This window comes from Triturus cristatus, chromosome 4_2, assembly GCF_964204655.1.
Source record: "Triturus cristatus chromosome 4_2, aTriCri1.1, whole genome shotgun sequence".
NCBI lineage: Eukaryota > Metazoa > Chordata > Amphibia > Caudata > Salamandridae > Triturus > Triturus cristatus.
This window is the reverse complement of record NC_140586.1, coordinates 735571243-735592260: the sequence shown is the minus strand read 5'-3', so window position 1 is coordinate 735592260 and position 21018 is coordinate 735571243. Positions and strand designations below refer to the sequence as shown.

Here is a 21018-nt window from a genome sequence, read left to right as displayed (position 1 = left end):
GATCTTCTTAGGCCCTCTGGGCAGAAGTGGTATAGGCGGAAAGGCGCATAAAAGACCGCAACTCCACTCGTGACGAAAAGCGTTGCATAGCAAGTGCCGCCTTGGAAATTCCAACGTGCAGAATTGCTGACATTGTGCCTTCTCTTCGGTGGCGAATAGATCTAACCAAGGCTCTCCCCACTGCCAAAAGAGACCTTGCAACACCTCCAAGTGAAGATGCCATTCATGATCCATCATGCACCTGTGGCTGAGTTCTTCCGCCCTGGCTCTCAGTGAACGGGCCAGGTGTTGAACCACCAGGGATATGCCCTGATGTTCTAGCTTTGTCCAGAGACAGAGAGCCTCTGGACATAGATTCCACGACCCCACCCAGCCCTGTTTGTTGCAGTACCACATGGCGGTGGTGTTGTCTGTGAACACCTGCACTACTTTTCCCCGGACAGAAGAAAGAATGCTTTCAGCGCAAGACGGATCACCCAGAGCTCCAGAAGGTTGATGGAAGGGAGAGGGATCTGCTGTTGACCCAATCCTGGTTCGTTATCCACCACTTCAATTGTCATGCAGTGCCCGCCGAGATCTGAACGCAATCGGACAAATTCCTCTGATATTGTGCCCACTGGAACTTCAGGTCCCACTGCAGAGCCCGCATATGCCACCTGGCATGATCTACCAGCAGGATGCAGGAAGCCATGAGGCCCGGGATAGAGGCTGGGAAATTGGAATCCTAGCCCGAAAATCCCGGACTCGCTGCTCGGGAGGATAAGATAGAAACTGCGTTGTGTCCAGAACTGCTCAGATGAAAAGGAGCTCCTGAGAGGGAGTCAGGTGTGACTTTGGCACGTTGATAGTGAACCCCAGCGAATGCAGGTGGTCCGCCGTAGTCTGGAGGTGGGAGACAACTGCCTGGGGCGAGCCCGCATGTAACAGCCAGTCGTCGAGATCGGGGAAGACTGGAACCCCTGATCTGCGCAGATGAGCTGCGACAACCGCCATCACTTTCGTGAACACCCAAGGGGCGCTGGTAAGGCCAAAGGGCAGCACAGTAAACTGAAAGTGCTTGTGGCCTACCGTGGCCTAGGTGAACTGTGTGTGGCAGGACCAGGATGTGAAAATAAGCATCCTGTAAGTCCAACGCTACCATCCAATCTCTAGAGTCGAGGGCAGACAGGACCTGAGCCAATGTCAACATTTTGAACTTTTCCTTCCGGAGGAAGCGGTTGACATTCCTGAGATCCAAGATAGGACGCAGGCCCTTGTCCTTCTTGGGCACCAGAAAGTAGTGGGAATAACAACCACAACCTACTTCTGGGATAGGAACTCGCTCAATGGCTCCCTCTGACATGCGATGGTACTGAGGAGGCATGACTGGGGGGGAGAGGGAGATAATCTTGAAGGGGAGGGAGTAGCCCCTTCTGACTATCTGCAAAACCCACCTGTCTGAGGTGAGGGTACGCCAGTGGGGGAGGGGATGGTGAATCCTGCCACCCACTGGCAATTGGTCGGCCTAGGAGGGTTTGGAAGCTGCTGTAGAAGGGGCGCTGGTGGACTGGTCCGCTCGCTGCCCTACGTAAAACCACTGCGTAAGAAGCTCCCTTCTCCGTAGCCACGGTAGGAGGAGACAACATGCCAAGGTCTGGGGAGGTATCCGGACCACTGGCTTCCCCCAACTCCTCTGTCCAGTCAGGGTCATCCAACTGGTTAAAGGGTCTCCAGACCGCTCACCGTCCTCTGGCTGCCAACTGGCCTGAAAGAAGCACCAGGGTAGAACAGGGGTACAACAGTACCCGTCTGCGCCAGATCTGGCGTCAGTCCACGCCGGTCCGGCTCCGTGTCCAAGTCAGGGTGGAGGCCAGGTTCGATGCCAGCTGAGGGCACAACCGACGTCTGCTGTGGACATGGTGCCGGTGGAATCGGCACCGGGGGAGGTGTTATCAGGTCGACTGGCGCCGATCCGGATCTAGGCCTGGATCCAAGGGCACCCTGCGGTGCCGGGGCCGAAGCCACCGGCATCGAAGGCCCAGGGCCCCCAGCCGACTCCGCTGGGCTGGAGGGTGCACCAGCGGAGTCGGACTGCCAAAAGATGGCATAAAAGCTTTGAAGCTGGGCAAGGGTCGCTCCGGCTTCTAGAAAGGGAGGGGAACACGAAGCAGACCCTTCGGGCTCCACACGCAGAGCTGCGTGACGGGCACCGTCCGCATTCCCTCGTCACGTCGGCCGACGGACACGGAGAAGTCGAAGAGCGACGATGCTTCTTCGACTTCTTCTTGTGCTTCGACTTACCTGAGGAGTGCGAAGACTTCGAGGACGAGTTGTGGTGACTCCGCGACTGGTCCCTTGACCTCCCACGTGACCGGGACCTCGAACGGCGCGGAGCAGACTGCCGGGCCTCGAGAAGCTTTCGGGACCGCTCCCACAAAGACTTTAGATTCATGGTCGGGCAGTCGGAGTACGACTTGGGGTCGTGGTCACGTTCCATGCACCACAGGCATAAGCGGTGCGGATCCGTCACCAACATCAGCTTTCAGCAGGATCCGCAAGCTGTGAAACCGGGCATCCCTACGTACCAAGAGTCAATCAATCAATCAAAGCCATTTATAAAGCGCACTACTCACCCGGAGGGTCTCAAGGCGCTAGGGGTGTGCTGCTACTGCTCGAACAGCCAGGTCTTGAGCTTCTTCCTGAAGGGGAGGTGGTCTTGGGTCAGGCGCAGGTCGGTCAGGAGGGAGTTCCAGGTCTTGGCGGCCAGGTAGGAGAAGGACCTTCCTCCTGTTGTCGCTCTTCGGATGCGGGGGACGGCAGCGAGGGCGTGGCTGGTTGATCGGAGATGGCGTTTGGGAGCGTAGAAGTTGAAGCGGTTGTTGAGGTAGCTCGGGCCTTGGTCGTGTAGGGCTTTGTGTGCGGGGATGAGGAGACGGAAGGTGATTCTCTTGTTGACGGGGAGCCAGTGCAGGTCTCTCAGATGTCCGGAGATGTGGCTGCTTCGGGGGATGTCGAGGATGAGTCTGACTGAGGCGTTCTGTATCCGCTGGAGTCTCTTCTGGAGCTTGGCGGTGGTTCCGGCGTAGAGGGCGTTGCCGTAGTCCAGTCGGCTGGTGACAAGGGCCTGGGTGACCGTCTTCCTGGTCTCGGTGGGGATCCACCGGAAGATCTTCCGTAGCATGCGCAGGATGTTGAAACAGGACGAGGAGACGGCGTTGACTTGTCTGGTCATGGAGAGGGAGGAGTCCAGGATGAAGCCCAGGTTTCGTGCGTGGTCTGTCGGTTTGGGTGCGGTGCCCAGGGCGGGGGGCCACCAGGAGTCGTCCCAGGCGGAGGGCGAGGAGCCCAGGATGAGGACTTCCTTCTTGTCTGAGTTCAGTTTCAGGCGGCTGGTCATCATCCACTCGGCTACGTCTTTCATCCCTTCGTGGAGGTTGGCTCTGGCGGCGGCGGGGTCGTTGGTCAGGGAGAGGATCAGCTGGGTGTCGTCGGCGTAGGAGATGATGTTGAGGTTGTGTTGGCGTGCGATGGCCGCAAGGGGGCTCATGTAGACGTTGAAGAGGGTGGGGCTGAGTGAGGATCCTTGGGGGACGCCACAGATGACTTCGGTGGCCTCTGACTTGTACGGTGGTAGGCGGACTCTCTGTGTCCTTCCGTCGAGGAAGGAGATGATCCATTCCAGTGCCTTCTCCTGGATTCCGACGTTGCTGAGGCGCTGCACTAGGGTGCGGTGGCAGACAGTGTCGAATGCCGCGGAGAGGTCTAGGAGGATGAGGGCCGCTGTTTCTCCGTTGTCCAGCAGGGCTCGGATGTCATCGGTGGCAGCGATGAGGGCGGTCTCGGTGCTGTGGTTGGCTCGGAAGCCAGACTGTGAGGGGTCGAGGGATCCATTCGTCTCGAGGAAGGCGGCCAGCTGCTTGTTGACGGTCTTCTCGATGACTTTGGCTGGAAACGGGAGGAGCGAAATGGGGCGGTAATTCTTGAGTTCGGTGGGGTCCGCTGTTGGTTTCTTTAGTAGAGCGCTGAGTTCGGCGTGCTTCCAGCTCTCAGGGAAGGTGGCGGTGTCGAAGGAGGTGTTGATGATGTCCCGCAGGTGGGGTGCGATGACAGCGTCGGCCTTGTTGAATACGTGGTGAGGGCAGGGGTCGGTCGGAGATCCGGAGTGGATAGAGTTCACCGTGCGGATGGTGTCTTCTGTGTTGATCGGGGTCCAGGCGCTGAGGGTGGTGGTGGGGGGCGTTGGTGCGGTCGTGGGGGGCGTTGGTGCGGTCGTGGGGGGCATTGTTTGTGGGATGAAGCTGTTGTGTATGTCAGCGATCTTGTTGTGGAAGTAGGAGGCGAGGGAGTTGCAGAGGTCTTGCGATGGGGTGATGTCATTTCCGGCGTTGGGGTTGGAGAGCTCTTTCACGATGTTGAAGAGTTCCTTGCAGTTGTGTGCGTTGTTGTCCAGCCGGTCCTTGAATGCAGTTTTCTTGGTGGCGTGGATTAGTTGGTGCTTCTGGGTGGCGAGCTTGAGGGTGGTCATGTTGTCCGGTGTTGGCTCGCTTCTCCAGGCTTTCTCGAGGGCTCGGCAGTTCTTCTTGGAGCTCTTGAGTTCGTTGGTGAACCATGGGGACTTCTTGCTGCCGGGTCTGCTGGGCGGGATCCTCAGTGGGGCGAGTTCGTCCGCGCAGGTGCTGATCCACTTCGTGAGGTTGTCAGCGGCCTGGCTGGGGTTCGCTGAGCTGGCTGGAGGGTGCTGGCTCAGGGAAGCGGCGAGCTGGTCGGCTGTGATCTTGTTCCAGCTTCTTCGAGCATCCTGTTGTCGGTGGTGGTGGATCGTGGTTCTTCTGAAGGTGAAGTGGACGCAGCTGTGGTCCGTCCAGTGGAGTCCAGTGGCGTGGCTGAAGGCGATGTCTTGGCTTGATGAGAAGACTGCGTCGAGTGTGTGTCCGGCGAGGTGGGTGGGGGTGGACACCAGCTGCTTGAGTCCGAGGTTGGCGAGGTTGTCAAGCAGGGTGGTGGTGTTGCGGTCATTGTTGTTCTCCAGGTGGAAGTTGATGTCCCCCAGGAGGATGTAGTCAGCGGAGGGGAGGGCGTGCGGGCTGATGAAGTCGGCGATGTCTTCGCTGAATGGTGTGCGTGGTCCCGGGGGTCGGTAGATCAGGGTGCCTCTGAGGGTGGTCTTAGGGTCGGTGTGGATCTGGAAGTGTAGGTGTTCGGCGGTAGTCAGGGTGTCGTCGGTGTTGGTCGTGATGCGGATGGTGTTCTTGTGGACGATGGCGATGCCTCCTCCAGTCTGGTTGTTGCGATCTCTCCGGGTGATCTTGTATCCCTCTGGGATGGCGATGGCGATGTCGGGCGCTGAGGAGTCGTTCATCCAGGTTTCCGTGAGGAAGGCAACGTCTGGAGATGTGGTGTCGAGGAGGTTCCAGAGTTCGATGGCGTGTCTGTGGACGGAGCGGGTGTTGAGCAGGATGCACTTGAGGTGGTTGCTGCTGGTGTTCGGCTTGGCGGGTGCTGGTACGGGGCAGGTCCGGATGCAGGTGAACTTGCAGGCGAGGCAGCTGAAGGGTCTGTGGGTGCGTCTCGGGGTGGCTTGGTAGCATCCCGGGGTTCAGCCGGTGTTGAGTGCGTTGAGGGTGGCGGCGTCGTGCGTCTGGCGGGTGGGCTGGGGTCCTCGGGGGCCAGGGGTTCGGGCGCTGGGCGCGGGCCAGGCACGGACGGGCGCAGACGGGCTTGCCTTTGGCGCGCCCGCTGCGCGCGTCCGCTGCGCGGCCTCCATATGAGTGGGAGCGGGAGGGAGGAGCAGCTGGGAGGCGGGAGCGGGGCGGCCAATGGGGATCAAGGGGGCGGGGCCGCAGGGACGCAGCGGCGGGAAAAGAGCGGCGGGGGCGACGGGACAGAGGGAAGGGTGCGCGGGAGAACACCGGGCGGGGGTACAGAAAACAAAGGTTAGCTGGGCACAGGAAAAACGGGGGAAGTGCAGGCTGAGGGGTACAGAAGAAAACGGTAGGCTGGGGTTCAGGGCACAGTGAAGCACAGGCAGTCTGGGGTACAGAAAAAAAAGGTTAGCTGGGCACAGGAAAAATACGGGGGAAGTGCAGGCTGAGGGGTACAGAAGAAAAAACGGGTGGCTGGGGTACAGGGCACAGTGAGACACAGGCAGTCAGGAACCAGTGCAAGCAGCGGCAGCGAGCGGCAGACGGCGGCCTGCAGGGCACACAGGGGGCTGCGTGGCGGTGAGGGGAGCGGCCTACCTGAAGCAGGGTCAAAGGTCGCTGACTTAGACTCCACAACGGTGACAAAAGTCGCAAAACGTGACTGGAGCTACCGCTCTCTACGAATCTGCCCTGGCTGGTGCGCAAAAAGAAAGAACTAACGTCAGAGCGCGAGGGCGGCGTCTAAGTAGCTACCGCATGTCATCCCGGCAACCAAGACGCCAACGACGAACGCAGAGCTGACCACCTTTCGACGTGCAGGGGTACTGCGGACAAAAAAATTCTCTGGCTCCAGTCTGACACCTGGGGGTTATTCTAAGGTAAGGAACCTTTAACTAATTGTCTCTTTCAGATACAGGTAATTCATTACATTTCAGACCCGACACAGAAGACTACTAACTGTCTTCACAATTTCAGATATTACATTACATAACATGCACCGAATTACTGTCATTTCAAATGCATTCATGAAAAATATCAACAAAAAGATGGCTGGTCTCACTTAATGAAGCCAATAGTTTTAACAGACACAGCATTTAGGTTACGTTTTGTAGAGATGCGTTCCCTCTCTCCGGATTGTGAAGACATACATGCAGATTCTAGCACAGGACATAGATCAAGAATAAACCCAACATTACAGCATGCCTAGAGCAGTTATTTATAAGGAAGAAGCAGTTTTTACGCTGAAAAGTATCCACGGTCAATGCCCACTTGGTTTAAACTACTCCAAATGCCCAACTGCCATTCAATCTAAGCAATCTCCCCCATCCCCAATATTCATGAACTTTGTAATCCTGTGAATCGGAATCAATATATACTTTATTCGGTTAATAAAAACCATAAAAGCAGAAGTAAAAATGGAATACGCATAAAAGCAATTTTCATCTAAAAACAGTTAAAAAAAAACAAATCACTAAAGCAAGCCCCTCTTTAGGTCTCGGGCCTAGTGATGCAGTGCGCAACACTGCTCGCGCAGCGAGAGTCCTTTTGTCCGGGGTTCCGAAACGGACCATGGAATTGTACACGCTTGTGCGGGTGTTTTTACTTTTGTGGCCTGCTACTGGCCTTTGCCTGCGTGTTTCTTTTAAAGATAGCACACAATAGGCCAAAGGCGGGCACATTGCTCCGCCTATGGCCTATTGGTGTCTATTACGCGCATTCCTGCCATATGGTTTCAATTATCGTGCCAAGACACGGGCGCAATAATTGAAACCATATGGCTCGCTGTGGCGCGCGCACCACTCGAAGGCTTCTTTGTTTTTGAAGAGATCGCAAAAGTGAAAGCGATCGCTTTCCCTGCCGCTTGTTTTCAGTTGCAGTAGTTAACGATGGCTTCCCTTTCAGGGATGGCTTCATGTTAAAAATTGTGCTGGCCCCTTTCTGGAAAGGGTTGTAAATCGTTTGATCTGATCGCGTGGGTACCTTCCGGTCATTGTTTACAGTTAATGTTGAAACCTCACTGAGCCGCTTGTGTTGCTTGCAATAACATGCAATTCTAGTATCGCCTCGCCGCATTCATTCTTAGATGTTTCTAGTCTCCGCACATCCTGGCTTCTCCATCGTTGCCTCTGGTAACCGTTCGTCCCTGTTTCTGATATGGCATCAACTTTCTTTGATTGTAGTCATCATTTTTTTCAGTACGTTTTGATTATTCGTCCACCTGCCAAGTATTGCTGGCCTCTAAAGTTATTGTGTTGATATCGTCAGCCGGAGCAAGTATGCATTGCTGTGTCCTCTTTCTCTCTCGCCTCTTTTCTCGGATGAAAGGCCACTGTTCTAAAACCCAACAGCATTCCTTAACAATTTACTGTTATATAACTGGTTATTTGTCTCCAACTGCTTTGGCATCATTAGCCAACAGTTAGCAAGTATTTCCTTACTTTTGGGGCATCTTTTATTCTGTTGCCGGCCCAGGTTATAGGTACTTCTGTTTTGCAAGCTGCTGCTATTGTGTTTTGCTGTTACCTGTTCAATAGTTTTTTTCCAATAGTTTTTGTGTATTGAAAGCTTCAGTGTGCTGAGTGACCTTAGAAAAGCGAACCCTTTGTTTGAAAGGTCATTCTTTGTCCATCGTAGCCATAGTGTGTTTGGGGTATGTTTGTAAAACATATACAGTTTGGCCTATCGTAAGGTGATATGTTGCTCCGAGACATAATAAACCAATGCTCAGTGCCAAATAAGTTTATAACGCTGACGTTTTGGAAACTGCTGTCATAAAAAATAGTGCATTGGTAAGTGTGAGAAGGTAAGGCAGATTGTGCGAAAACCTTAATTTACTGAAGTATATATAGTTCAACTTAAAAGGCCTTTCCTCTGCTCCCTGTCTCATCTGTCAAACACCAGAACGCAGCACACAGGTGTTCAAAGTTTCATTACTTTGCTTCACAATAACTTGACTGAATGATTATATGCATCAGTGTATTGTATATGGTGGGTTTGGTTTTCCCATTGACACCCGAAAATGTTTAGATCTCAAGACCTATTTTGACGATAGTTACTCGCCTATACGTTTCTCATCTGCAAATAACTTGCCACACGGATAGTTTATTATATAGCGTAACTACTCCACCCTAAAAACCAACGCATCTTAGTAGGAACAAAACCAATGTTACTGAACGATTTAAGTATATAAACTGCGTGACTTCCTTAACTTCCGTTTGATTAGCGATGTTTATCTGTTGAGTCACTGATAATAAAGGGCAACACATGAGTTGGGATGGATGCTTACTTGCCAAATAAACTCTGTGATAAGTTGCGCGGCTTATTAGAGATGGAGGGGGCAAATCAAGTTGAGGGAAACATGCCCATTCTAAATGTTGGAAGGTTGACAGCCAGTTTGTCAGGTCCATAGTGGACACAATGCGCCTCAGTTTTATGTTGGCAGTTGTCTTGAATGAAAATTAATTACAACTGAAACTTCACTTTGTGAGTTACCATTATCCGTGAGTACTTTGTGGGGGCAGCCACTATAAAAGTTATAGCATGCATAGCGCGCTGCATACACAATGTAGCCATGATGATATGAGACGAAATCTATGTCCCCACCAAGTTGTTACATCAAAATTTGGCTTTACGAATAAGCTCAGAGGTGGATTCTGTTCACCAGTCTCTTAACAGGTGAACACCCACCAGTAGAGCTACCAGTGGTGTTGCTTTGGGGATGGAAGGGGGGGGGGGGGTGATGTAGTCTAAAGGTGTTACCCTCTGACCCTTCCAACTCAGGAGGGGGAATGTCCCCGACCATAGTGAGTTCCGATTGGAAAAAGGAGCCCTAGCCGGCAACAAAATCTGGGGTGGAGGAGGAGGTACTGTCTCGCCTGGTGCAGTGGGCTAAAGTATCATGGCGCACCTTGGGCAGAATCATAGCACTACGAGATGCTACCAAGGCCTCCACAGGGTTTTGGCAGGTAGCAGTATACCCGACATAAACCCGGAATTAATGGGTTAGCCATTTTGATCTCCTTGCAGAAGCCGATCCCCCAGAGTTAAGCCTAGTTTTAGGGGCACTGTTCTTTTTTTAAGAAGGAAAAACCCTCTGAGGGGATAGGGAGACAACTATAAAATTGTCCTCCGTTAGGGTGGCTTTCGTCGAGAAATGCTCTCTCAATTTGCCAGGTCCCCCTGTGCATCGGACTGCACAATTTCATGCCTCTGCCCCTCCAACACCTCCCTCACAGATTGTCCATTGATGATGAGCGAAGCTATATCCATTCCTGGGCCCAGCTTCTACTTCGCACTCTAGATCTCCTCAGTTAAGGCTCCCAATGTTGATGTCAGGTATGAGATATTTGAAGAACATTTTGTGGAACCTTGGGCGCATCAATTTCAGGGTATGTTGATTTACGCTTACCCATGATAGAAGCCACATAAAAGATAAAAGAGGTATGGCCCAGCCCAGGAGGACGCAGAACGGGCATGCCCTTGGCGAAGGTTTTGCACATGGGGTAAAGAACTGCGATATATAGCGCTGGCGGAATCATGAGGGCTTGCTTTTTTCCTCCTCCTGCAGGCAAGGCTGGCTTGGGACCAGTAGTCGCTCTTTAGGCGTCCTGCACCGTGGGGCTAAGAACTGCGCTATATGCCGCTGGCAGCATCACAAAGGCTTGCTTTCCACCTCCTCCTGCAGGCAAGGCTGGTTTCTGGGACTAGTAGTCCCTCTGTAAGCATCCTATGTTTCAGAACAGACTTATCTTCACAAGTTAACCCGGATACAACTAGCACAAACTACCAGCTAAACCTATGCAAAGGAATTCTCCCATTATTCCAGTGAGACAAAGCTCTTGCTTGGTTAAAGCACTGTACCACCACCCACTGAAAGTCCACAAGAAGCAGGTCTTGAAGCCCTAGAGAAACAGAACTAAGCAGGAAAGTGAAGTGGTGTCATTGTCTCAAAATCCTAGGCTATGCTTAACTCTGAGAGCCATTCAATGGTTATTGGTAGAGCAAAGAAATTAATTCAAGAATCTGTGCATGTTGTCTTAAGCCTTCTGAGGAAAATAAAAACTAACTATTTGGAAACTGGGCCTGAGGATTGAGCCAATCCATCTCAAAACTCTAACACCAAGAAGCAGGTGAAAAGAAACTGAAATCAATGTTGACATGAAATTCAAAGGTAAGCTAAAAAGCATTATCATCAATAAAGTGATAAATCAGATAACAGGACTTCCACTCCGCCCGTATACATCTGGAACTCCCCACCATTTTCTCCTACTCCACCAGAACCCATGAGATCAAGCCCACTGATGGAGCCAAAGCACAGTTGACAATCAGATTTTTCCAAAATGGCCCATTAATGCGTACCTTCTCAGAGTATATTATCGCCACTCGCCATGTTGAAAGTATGGCTGCAGAGCTATAGCTTCACAATGGATAATGGAAATTAAAAACATCTGAGACATAATATACCCAACGACTCCAAAACCGATGTTAAGCAGCTTAAAGTTGACATGTAAAGCATGTTGCGAAAGCCCTAACGCTTCAACAAGAATAATGCTTTCAGATGAAAACAAAATGCCATACATAGGGAGGTTCATTTTTGTCGTAAAATAGATATGCCCGGGTATGGGATGCGCTTACCTTCTATGTCATACTGAGTTCCAAACCACTTTTCCTTCAGATTACACTTTCCCTCATTCTCAGGAGAAAGCAAGAGAAGATTAGCCTTGTTGGGAGTGAGTCGGTTCAGAGCATCAGCAATAACCTAGAATGAAATAAAAAATGTATCAGAGACACAATTCGTTTTTTATCAAGTTGCAACTGCCCAAACACATAAAATCTAATTCACCTTGTGTAGTAGCATGAGGCTAGGCCTATTAGAAACAAAGGATCGGCACAAAACAAGTTACTTACCTGTACACTGTGGTTGTCCAGTATTGAGATCTTTCATACATTCACATGCCTGGATCTTCCCCTTCGTCAAGGTGGGAGTTCCATGGTAATTATAACTAGTAGTACAAAACTTTTCATTTACATAGACTATAATAACATTTCCCCGTAGAGCTGAGTAGCAATCCAAATAGTTTTGCACATAACCAAAGTTCATCAATCAGAGCCGAGCTTCCGCCCTTTTCCTCCTAATCAGTGGATTCCCACGACAGATTATAAGCACAAGTGAATAAAAGTACTCAAGAGAAATAAATCAATAAGATGAGCGGCTGAAGAGGAGGTGGGTGGGTCGCATGTGAATCTATGAAAGACATCAATCTGGAGAACCACAGTGTACAGGTATGCAACTTGTTTTTTCTCCAGTATTTAATCTTTCATAGATTCACATGTGTGAATCTGAATAGCTAGCAGTAGACCATTAAGAAGATCATTGAAAGAGCTAGATTCTATGCAGAGGAGGGTAATAGCTACATACATTTATATGTACACAATATCAAGTATCAAATTATAAATCTTATTAAGAAATACAAACAAGCTCACCTTAATGAAACTGGTTCCGAAGCACTGCTTGACCCAACGCTTTATCATAGGCAGCATCCAGACATTGTCCGATAAACGTATGCCTGTTAGACCATGTGGCTGCTCTGCATATGTCTGGTGAAGGTACTCCTGCGAATTAACACTTTTGGTAGAGTGGGAGTGAACCTTGGATTTGAGTGGTCTTGTTATGTTATGTTATAAATTTATACAGCGCACGAATACCAAACGGTATGTGGGCGCTAGCAGAACAAGAGGAAGCGAGCCGGAGCACTATTCAACGAACAGCCAGGTCTCAATGGCCTTCCTGAACAATGTCAAGGAGGGAAGATTTCTGATGGTAAGGGCCTTGTAGCTCCCACCACAAAACTTCTACCACCCCAGTTTGATTTAAAAAATCTCTGAGAAAGAATCACTTTTGCCCCTTGTGATCTAAGGCATCTGTTTGGAGAATACCAGTAGAGTGACCGTTTCAAGAACTGAGGACCGGTACTGTGAAGTGCCTTGTATGTGATACACAGGGTTTTAAACTTGATACAACTTTTGATTGGCAGCCAATGCAGACTCTGGAGGTGTTTTCCCACGGACTGAAATGTGGAAATCCCCAGGAGGAGTCTTGCAGCCGCATTTTGGATCATCTGGACCCTTTGTACCTGCTTTGTGGGTATACCAAGATATAACCTGTTACAATAATCCAGTTTGGAAAGGACTAAAAAACTAACTGCAGTTTTCCTGCTTTCTGATGGAATCTGAGGTAGGATTTTCTTGATTGCTTTAAGAGTGATGAAACTTGACGAAACTGTCTTGACTTGGGCTTCAAAGTCCAGTCTCTGATCTATCATCACACCCAGATTTTTTGCTTTGGGGACTGGGATTGGTGCTGTTCCCCGGTCCCCAAAGTTTCCCCTTCCTGACCTTTTAGAACAAAGAGCGGTTGCCAGCGATCGCCATCTCACTATAGTTGGTCTTGAGATTGGTTGACCTTTATTTGGAGGTGTAAATACAACTAGGAGTTGTACAGACTTTCTGGAGGGCTTAGTTCTTTAGAAATAAAACTTGAGACATCTCTTAACATCAAGAGTGTGGAGCGATCTTTACGCCTCACCCAATGGATTCAGAAAAAATTATTTTAAGACAAATGGTTCATTGAGGTGAAAATCCATAGGTACCTTGGGTATGAATCAGGGATTAGCATGCATGATGACTATCCTTTTTGAAATGCAGATATGGGCCCTGCACTGTACAAGCTTGTATTTTGCTAACTTGTCTAGCAGATGCAAGTACTAGCAAAAGTGCTGGTTTCCATGTAAGGTGTTTGATGTCAGCTTTATCGACAGGTTCGAAGGGTCCTAACTGTGTTAATTTATTTATTTATACATTTTATAAAGCACTGTGTAACCAACTGGTGTTCTGGCACTGGCCAAGGATGGTAATGAGAGAGTGAACAAACAGGGTAAAGAAACTTCAAAGAGAACGAAGTTAGAGCACCTAAAGATGAAAACCAGCTTGACTCAAGTTACTTAGGAAAGAGCCAAGTCTTAAGCACATCCTGAACTGCAACATATTGCTCATTAATCTTAATGAGGGAGGAAGTGAATTTCAGAGCTTGGCTGCATTGATCATAAAGGTCCAGCCCCTTGCCTGGATTTCCTGAACCTAGGCAGGCATAAAAGATTGGATGATGCTGATCGAAAAGGTCTGTTGTGGGTTGTACCTTCTCAACTTCTTTTGCAGGGGATCAGGGCCCATCCCTTAAAAGGCTTTACACGCCATGCAAAGTGATATAAACCGGATTCTTTGTTTAAGAGGTAGCCAGTGTAACTCCTTCAATGCCAGAGAGGCAGAGGCTCTTCGAGGTCTATTCAGGGCAAGTTTAGTTGCTGTAACGTGAACCCTCGACAGACGATACTCCAGTGCAGCCAACAAAAGAGCATTACAGTAGTTCAGACGACTAACAAAAACACTACAGACTGCCAAGGGTCTGGAAGAATGGGGAAGCACTGGTAGGATCTTCTGTAGGGTTCTCAAGAGCGCAGAGCAAGTTCCACCAGTTTCATTCACATGACTCTCCATACTAAGTTTATCGTCAAATATAACTCCCAAATTCTGGACTCATTTGATGGGAACAACAGGCTCCTAAAATGACCTGGGCCAGAAATTTGGCAGTAGCGCCCCAGTAACTGTTTGGGCTGCACCGCATAGTAGCTCTGTCTTGTCACCATTAAACTTGTAATAGCCTATGCTTGTTTGGAATCTCTGGTGCACAGCCTCACTGCGTGGGTGTTCTGTACCGAGAAGTCGAACTAAGACAGTTGGAGTTGTACGTTAATCTCCATAGGTATTCTGCAAAACTCAAGTGAGTTTAGACGGAACCACTGAATAATATACTTTCATGCAGTTGTGAAAAGAGGCAAGTTGCTGATTGCTAGCCAATGAAAGAATAAGCTGAGTATCGCCAGCATAATTGATCAAAGTCACCTTATAGGACTTAAGTCTGATCAGGAGAGCCATAGAGATATTAAACAGAATCTGGCTGATAGAAGAGTCCTCTGGCACTTAATGATTAGTCGCCCTAACATGGGAACGAAATGGAGGGAGAGCAACTGCTTGTCTTCTGTCCAAAAGCTAAGAGCTGAACCATTCCAAGGCCGTTCCGCCAAACTCAATGGTATCGAACCGGGTTAAGTGTGCAGTGTGACAGACCGCAACGAATGCGGCTGAGAGGTCCAATAAAATCAGCACAGCTGAATGCCCTTTATAGACTTGCATCCTTAGCTCGTTCATGGAGTAATCCAGGCCGATTCGGTCCCATGGCCAGGCCTAAATCTAAATTGCTCTTCTTCCAAGCAGTTATTTTCCAAATATTGGATTAAAAGCTTGCTTATGTAGTGTTCCAAACTTTTAACTGGATAAGGCAGAAGATAAATTAGTCTACAGTTACTTGAAACAATTGGATCCAGAGACAGCTTTTTCAAAAAGGAATGACAATCAATTTTTTCCATGCGGACGGCACCATGTCCAATTGCAGGGATTGGTTGCAAATTTCCCTAAGATGGGGAAACCAGACTTCCGCCTGTGCCTTCCAGATATTAACTGGAAGGACATCCAAAGATGAACCAGATGGAGTGGCCATGAACAAAGAGTGAAAGCATTCCACAGAAAGAGGTTCAAAGTTGTCTACTTTACATCGGAATGGTTTAGACACCTTGCCTGGCAACAGTGGATATAAACTGTACCTCAGCTTTAGAGGCGGCCTGTACCGGATTTGAGGAATTGATGCCATCTAAGATTATTTTGATATTCTCTTCAAAATACACTGCTAAGTCATTACAAAGACTTTGTGATGGCACAATGGATTGACTTAAACAAGCGGGGTTAGACATTTCCCTCATGATATCAAACACCTTCATGGTACTATTATGAGCAGCTAAAGCCTTTATAATACCTACTTTATATTCACGTAAAGCATCCTTGAGCGCTCTTTTAACCCTTTCCGTGCTCATGACGGAACCACTCCGTCATGAGCCACGGGTGCCGTGTGCTCATGACGGAGTGGTTCCGTCATGCTGCGGCCGTTGGCGGCCGCTCCGCCCACGCGGCACTAATTCCCCGCCTGTGCGGGCGATTAGCGCAGTGGGCGGAGACGTGACGGAACCACTCCGTCATGAGCACAGCTCACCCGTGACGGAGTGGTTCCGTCACGAGCACAGCGCCACCGCAACTGCCCCCAAACCCCCCCAGCGCCGTGGCGGAATTCCTGCCGCGGCAAAGGGGTTAACCTCTTCCTTATAAGCTGCACGTCATTTCCTTTATAACCTTTTACATTGTAGTTTTCACAATCTTAATGAGACGTTCTACCAAGGAGCAGAAATGTTTAGATCAGATTTGATTTCTTTTGAAAGAGTGACTAAATCAAGAGTTTTTAAAATGTGTTTCTCCAGGGTGGAAAGGTCATATGCAACTGAATAACCGGAGCCAGTGGCCAAAAAAAGAAGAGCAAGTAAGATTATTTAAGCAAGGCCTCATTAGTTTGTACTAGTTTGTACTAGCTAGAAATCCTTTAGCTTGACGAGCCCCTCTACCTGAGTGAGAATACTATCAAGGCATGATCGGTCCAACAAACTGGCAAGAGTTTACCCCCAGTTGCCAATTCAGCAGTAGAAAAGATAAGATCAAGAATATAGACACCCAACCCCACATGTGTTGCGGCATGCACTAATTGATCCAAACCCAAAATTTTACAAATACCTAACAGGTCTCTCAGTACCAGGGTGGGATCTTTATCCAACCAAAAGTTAAAATTACCCAGTATGACAAATTTAGAGTGAGTAGCAAAAAGCTCCAAGAGGGCCAGCAAGTATGAGCAAAATGTCCCTGGTGGGCGGTAGCATAGAATGCCAGAACAGAGACAACCTTCACCGTTTTTTAGGGAAAAGCCTAGCAGATCAGGCCCAGACAGATCATCAAGACTAAGTGGGACAAAATCACACTTATCTTTCAAAATAAATCCAACACCCTCTCCTTTCCTGTCCCTCTGAGGTTTATGAAAAATCGTGTAACCAGGGGGCAGGCCAAACCCAAATCAACCGACGAATTGGGAAAGATCCAGGTTTTTGTTAGAAACAGAGTGTTCAGACTGTAGGTATTCAATAGCAGACCACACATGTTTAGATAAGAATCTCACATTTAACAGCCCTCAATTTAAGGCCATCGCTGGGGAGGCTGTGTTTCTAACAGAGAAGTAGGGTATGATCACCTGTCTCAGCGATGTCACACTGGAGGGAGCAAGCAACTCACCAATATCCAGTAGTTGATCTCTGCAATAGGAGCAACTAGGCTGCACGTGTTCCATACTTTCTTTAAAATTTCTGGTAGCTTGGCTTGCACTGAGTGTGGCCAGTGCGCAGACCGGCGAAGACGGGCTTGCATTTGGCGCGCCTGCTGCACGGACACACTTGCATCAGTCTTTTTATAGTCAAAAGACTAAACCGTTAACAAAAATGGTGGCCGAGGATGACACAACAAGGCGGTACACCACTCAAATCAACACCACCCCGTTAGGACCAAATAGAAAATAAAAAGGTAAAAATGTGCAGAGTGCAAATTGCAGTTACAAGTTTTTAAAACACTAAATAGAATACCCGGTTTCACAATTCCCAGTTATTGTAAAAACTGTATTCAACTGTCGAGAAATCTGTGGTTTTCGTATCTGTGCAAAAAGCTCAAAATCGCCCCTTAAAGAATTGGTTAATTAACCTGTTGGGCCATAGGGACTTCTTATTGCAAGAGCCTCTATATCTTGAAATCGCTGCTAGATGTATTCAAATCGAGCTGTGACAGACCAGACCGAGCTAACAATAGAAGGTATGGTAGGACCTGTGCGGACTCTGAGAAGAAAGGGTGACCGTCAGCTATGCACCAATCACAAAATCCTAGCCATTTAGCCTTGTATGACATGCTTGTGGATTCTGCTCTAGCTTTTGCTAGGATGTCTCTGCATTGCTGGGAAATATTTAGCTGATGGAATTCATTGTGTCGAGGATCCAACCATCTAAAACAGAGAGAGGTTCCCTGTTTGGATGCATCACTTGCTTACCGTTTCTGTAGAGCAATCATGGGACTGGTTTGATTTGAGTGTGTTGCTGTTCTGACATTAGGAGAGGCTCTGTGTACCAGAATTGCCTCAGCTACACCTGGGCAGAAGTGGTGTAAGCAGAACGGCGTATAGAAGACCGCAACTCCACTCGCGCTGAAAAGCGTTGCCTAGCTAGTGCCGCCTTGGAAATTCCAACACGCAAAATTGCTGACATTGCGCCTAGATCGGTGGCGAATAGATCTAACCAAGGCTCTCCCCACTGCTGAAAGAGACCTTGCGCCACCTCCAAGTGAAGATGCCATTCGTGATTCATCATGCGGCTGAGTTCGTCCGCCCTGGCGTTCAGTGAACCTGCCAGGCGTTGAACCACCAGGGATATGCCCTGATATTCCAGCCATGTCCAGAGACGGAGGGCCTCTTGACATAGGGTCCACAACCTCAACCCGCCCTGTTTGCTGTAGTACCACATGGAAGTAGTGTTGTCCGTGAACCCCTGCACTACTCTTCCCCAGACAGAGGGAAGGAATGGCTTGAGTGCAAGGTTGATGTAGAGATAAGACTCCGCCAGAGACCAGAAGCCTCTGATCTCTGCGTCTCCCATGTAGCCACCCCACACTAGAAGTGATGCATCAGTCACCACCGTGTACTCCGGTTGGGGAAGGGAGAGGGATCTGCCGTTGACCCAATCCTGGTTCGTTAGTCACCACGGCAATTGACGTGCAGTGCCCTCCGAGATCTGAACGCAATCGGACAGATTCCCCTAATGCTGTGCCGACTGGAACTTCAGGTCCCAATGCAGAGCCCGTGCATGCCACCTGGCATTATCGAGGAGCAGGATGCAGGCCATGAGGCCCAGCAGCCTCAGGGTAATTCTGACCGAAACCCGGGATAGAGGCTGGAAGATCGGAATCATAGCCCGAATATCCCGGACTCACTGCTCGGGAGGATAAATCCAAAATTACGTTGTGTCCAGAACTGCTCCGATGAAAAGGAGCTTCTGAAAGGGAATCAGGTGTGACTTCGGCACGTTGATGGTGAACCCCAGCAAATGCAGGTCGTCGGCCGTAGTCTGGAGGTAGGAGGCGACAGCCTGGGGCGACCTTGCCTTCAACAGCCAGTCGTTGAGATGGGGGAAGACTGGAATCCCTGATCTGGGCCGATGAGTTGCAACAACCACCATTACTTTTGTGAACACCTGAGGGGCGCTGGTAAGGCCAAAGGGGGGCACGGTAAACAAAGTGCTCGTGGCCCACTGTGAACCACAGGTAACGCCGGTGGGCCGGCAGGACGGGAATATGAAAATAAGCGCCCCGCAAGTCCAACGCTACCATCCAGTCTCCAGGGTCGAGGGCAGACAAGACCTGAGCTAGCGTCAACATTTTGAACTTCTCCTTCCGGAGGAAGCGGTTGACATTCCCGAGATCCAAGATAGGACGCAGGCCTTTGTCCTTCTTGGGCACCAGAAAGTAGTGGGAATAGCAACCACAACCTACTTCTGGGGCAGGAACTTGTTCGAGGGCTCCCTTGGCCAAGAGAACTGAAACTTCCTGTTGGAGAAGGACCAGATGATCCTCTGACATGCAATGGTGCTGAGGTGGCATGGATGGAGGGGTAGTCTCGAATGGAAGGGAATAGCCCCTTCGGACTATCTGCAAAACCCAACTGTCCGACGTGATGATGGGACAGTGGGTGAGATGCTGGCGAATCCTGCTGCCCACTGGCGATTGGTAGTCAACTAGGAGGGTTTGGAGGCTGCTGCAGAGGGGGCGGTGGTAGACTGGCCCCACATCCCCGGCCGTGCAGGGGCTGAACAACTTGCGCCGGCCTGTGACTGAGCAGAACGTGGTGGGGTACCCCTTCCGTAGCCACAAAAGGTGCGAAAAGCAGATTGCGCAGGGCAGGTGGTGGAGAGGCCCGAGGACTTGGCCGTAGCCTGAGAGTCCTTAAAGCGCTTTAGCGCGTTGTCTGCTTTGGCGCCTAAAAGGCGACGGCCATCAAAGGGCATGTCCATTAGGGTAGCTTGGACATCTTGTGAAAAACTAGTCGACCTCAGCCAGGTGTAGGTTGGAGGGCTACCGACGTTGAAATTGTCTTTCCTAGCGAGTCGGTGGTGTCCAGCCCACAGCGAATGATAAATTTGGCTGCGTCTCTCTCCTCGGCAACTGCACGGAAGAGTACGACCGCAGTCCCAAGCTTGAGGAAGAAAACATCTTCCCAAGATGGTCCATCTTTTTGGATTGCCTATGAGGTGGAGCGGTAGGGAATGTGCCTTTGGACGTTGAGGCTTGGACCACCAAGCTCCCAGGGGAGGGGTGTTGGGAAAGGAAAGAGGGGTTGCCGGAGCCAGACGGTGGCGTCGGGCAATCATCCTATCCACAGGAGCCCCTGTGTTGGGCCTGGACCAGGTGCTCAAAAAGGTGTCAGTGATGGCTTCATTAAAAGGCAGCAGGGGATCCGAAGAGCTCGCTGCCGGTTGAAGCACCTCCGTAGATAGCTCAAGGTCGAGAGCCTTGGCCGCCCTATGCAACACCAGTGCGTAAGAAGCTCCCTCCTCCGTAGCCCCTGTAGGAGGAGCCAACTTGCCAAGGTCTGGAGAAGTATCCGGACCACTGGCTACCCCCAACTCCTCTCGCCAGTCTGGATCTTGCTCCAACTGGTCAGTTAAAGGGTATCCAGACCCCTCCCAGTCCTCCTCACCCTCATCTGGTTGCCAATCTGGCCTAAAAGAACCAGGATGGAACAGGGGCACAAAACTACCTGTCGGCACCGGATCGGGTGTCGGTTGACGTCAGCCTGGCTCCGGGGTCGATCCGTGTCCACATCGGGGTGGATGCCATGGTCGACGCCAGCTGGGGACACAACCGGTGTCGGCTATGGGCATGGTGCTGGTAGAATCCAGATCCAGGCCTGGATCCAAGGGGACCCTGCGGTTCTGGTGCTGAAGCCACCGGAGAAGGCCCAGGGCCCCCAGCCAAGTACACGGGGCCCGAAGGCGTGCCAGCGGAACCGGGCTGCCCAAAGATGGCATGCATCGCTTCGTAAGAACTTCGAAGCTGGGCAGGGGTCCCGGAAAGGGGGGGGAACTTGGAGCCGACCCTTCGAGCTCCGCACGCGAGTGGCACCTCCTGCATCCCTCATCACGTTGGTCGACGGACGGAGAGAAGTCGAAGAGCGACAATGCTTCTTCGACTTCTTCTTGTGCTTCGACTTACCTGATGAGTGCAAAGACTTCGAAGAAGAGTGGTGGTGGTGGTGGCTCAGCGACTGGTCCCTCGACCTACCGTGAGACCGGGACCTCGAACGGTGCAGAGCCGATTGCCG

General features: G+C 50.4%; 1 protein-coding gene across 1 annotated transcript in view; it reads right to left on the bottom strand.

Annotated features, from left to right (window-relative positions):
* The window catches only part of NRDC (nardilysin convertase), a 1316087-nt gene that overhangs the window by 595587 nt on the left and 699482 nt on the right, over nucleotides 1-21018 (bottom strand). The window contains exon 16 of the mRNA XM_085602630.1: nucleotides 11256-11379. Coding sequence (XP_085458756.1) covers nucleotides 11256-11379 — 124 coding nt within the window. The remainder of the gene's footprint in view (nucleotides 1-11255; nucleotides 11380-21018) is intronic.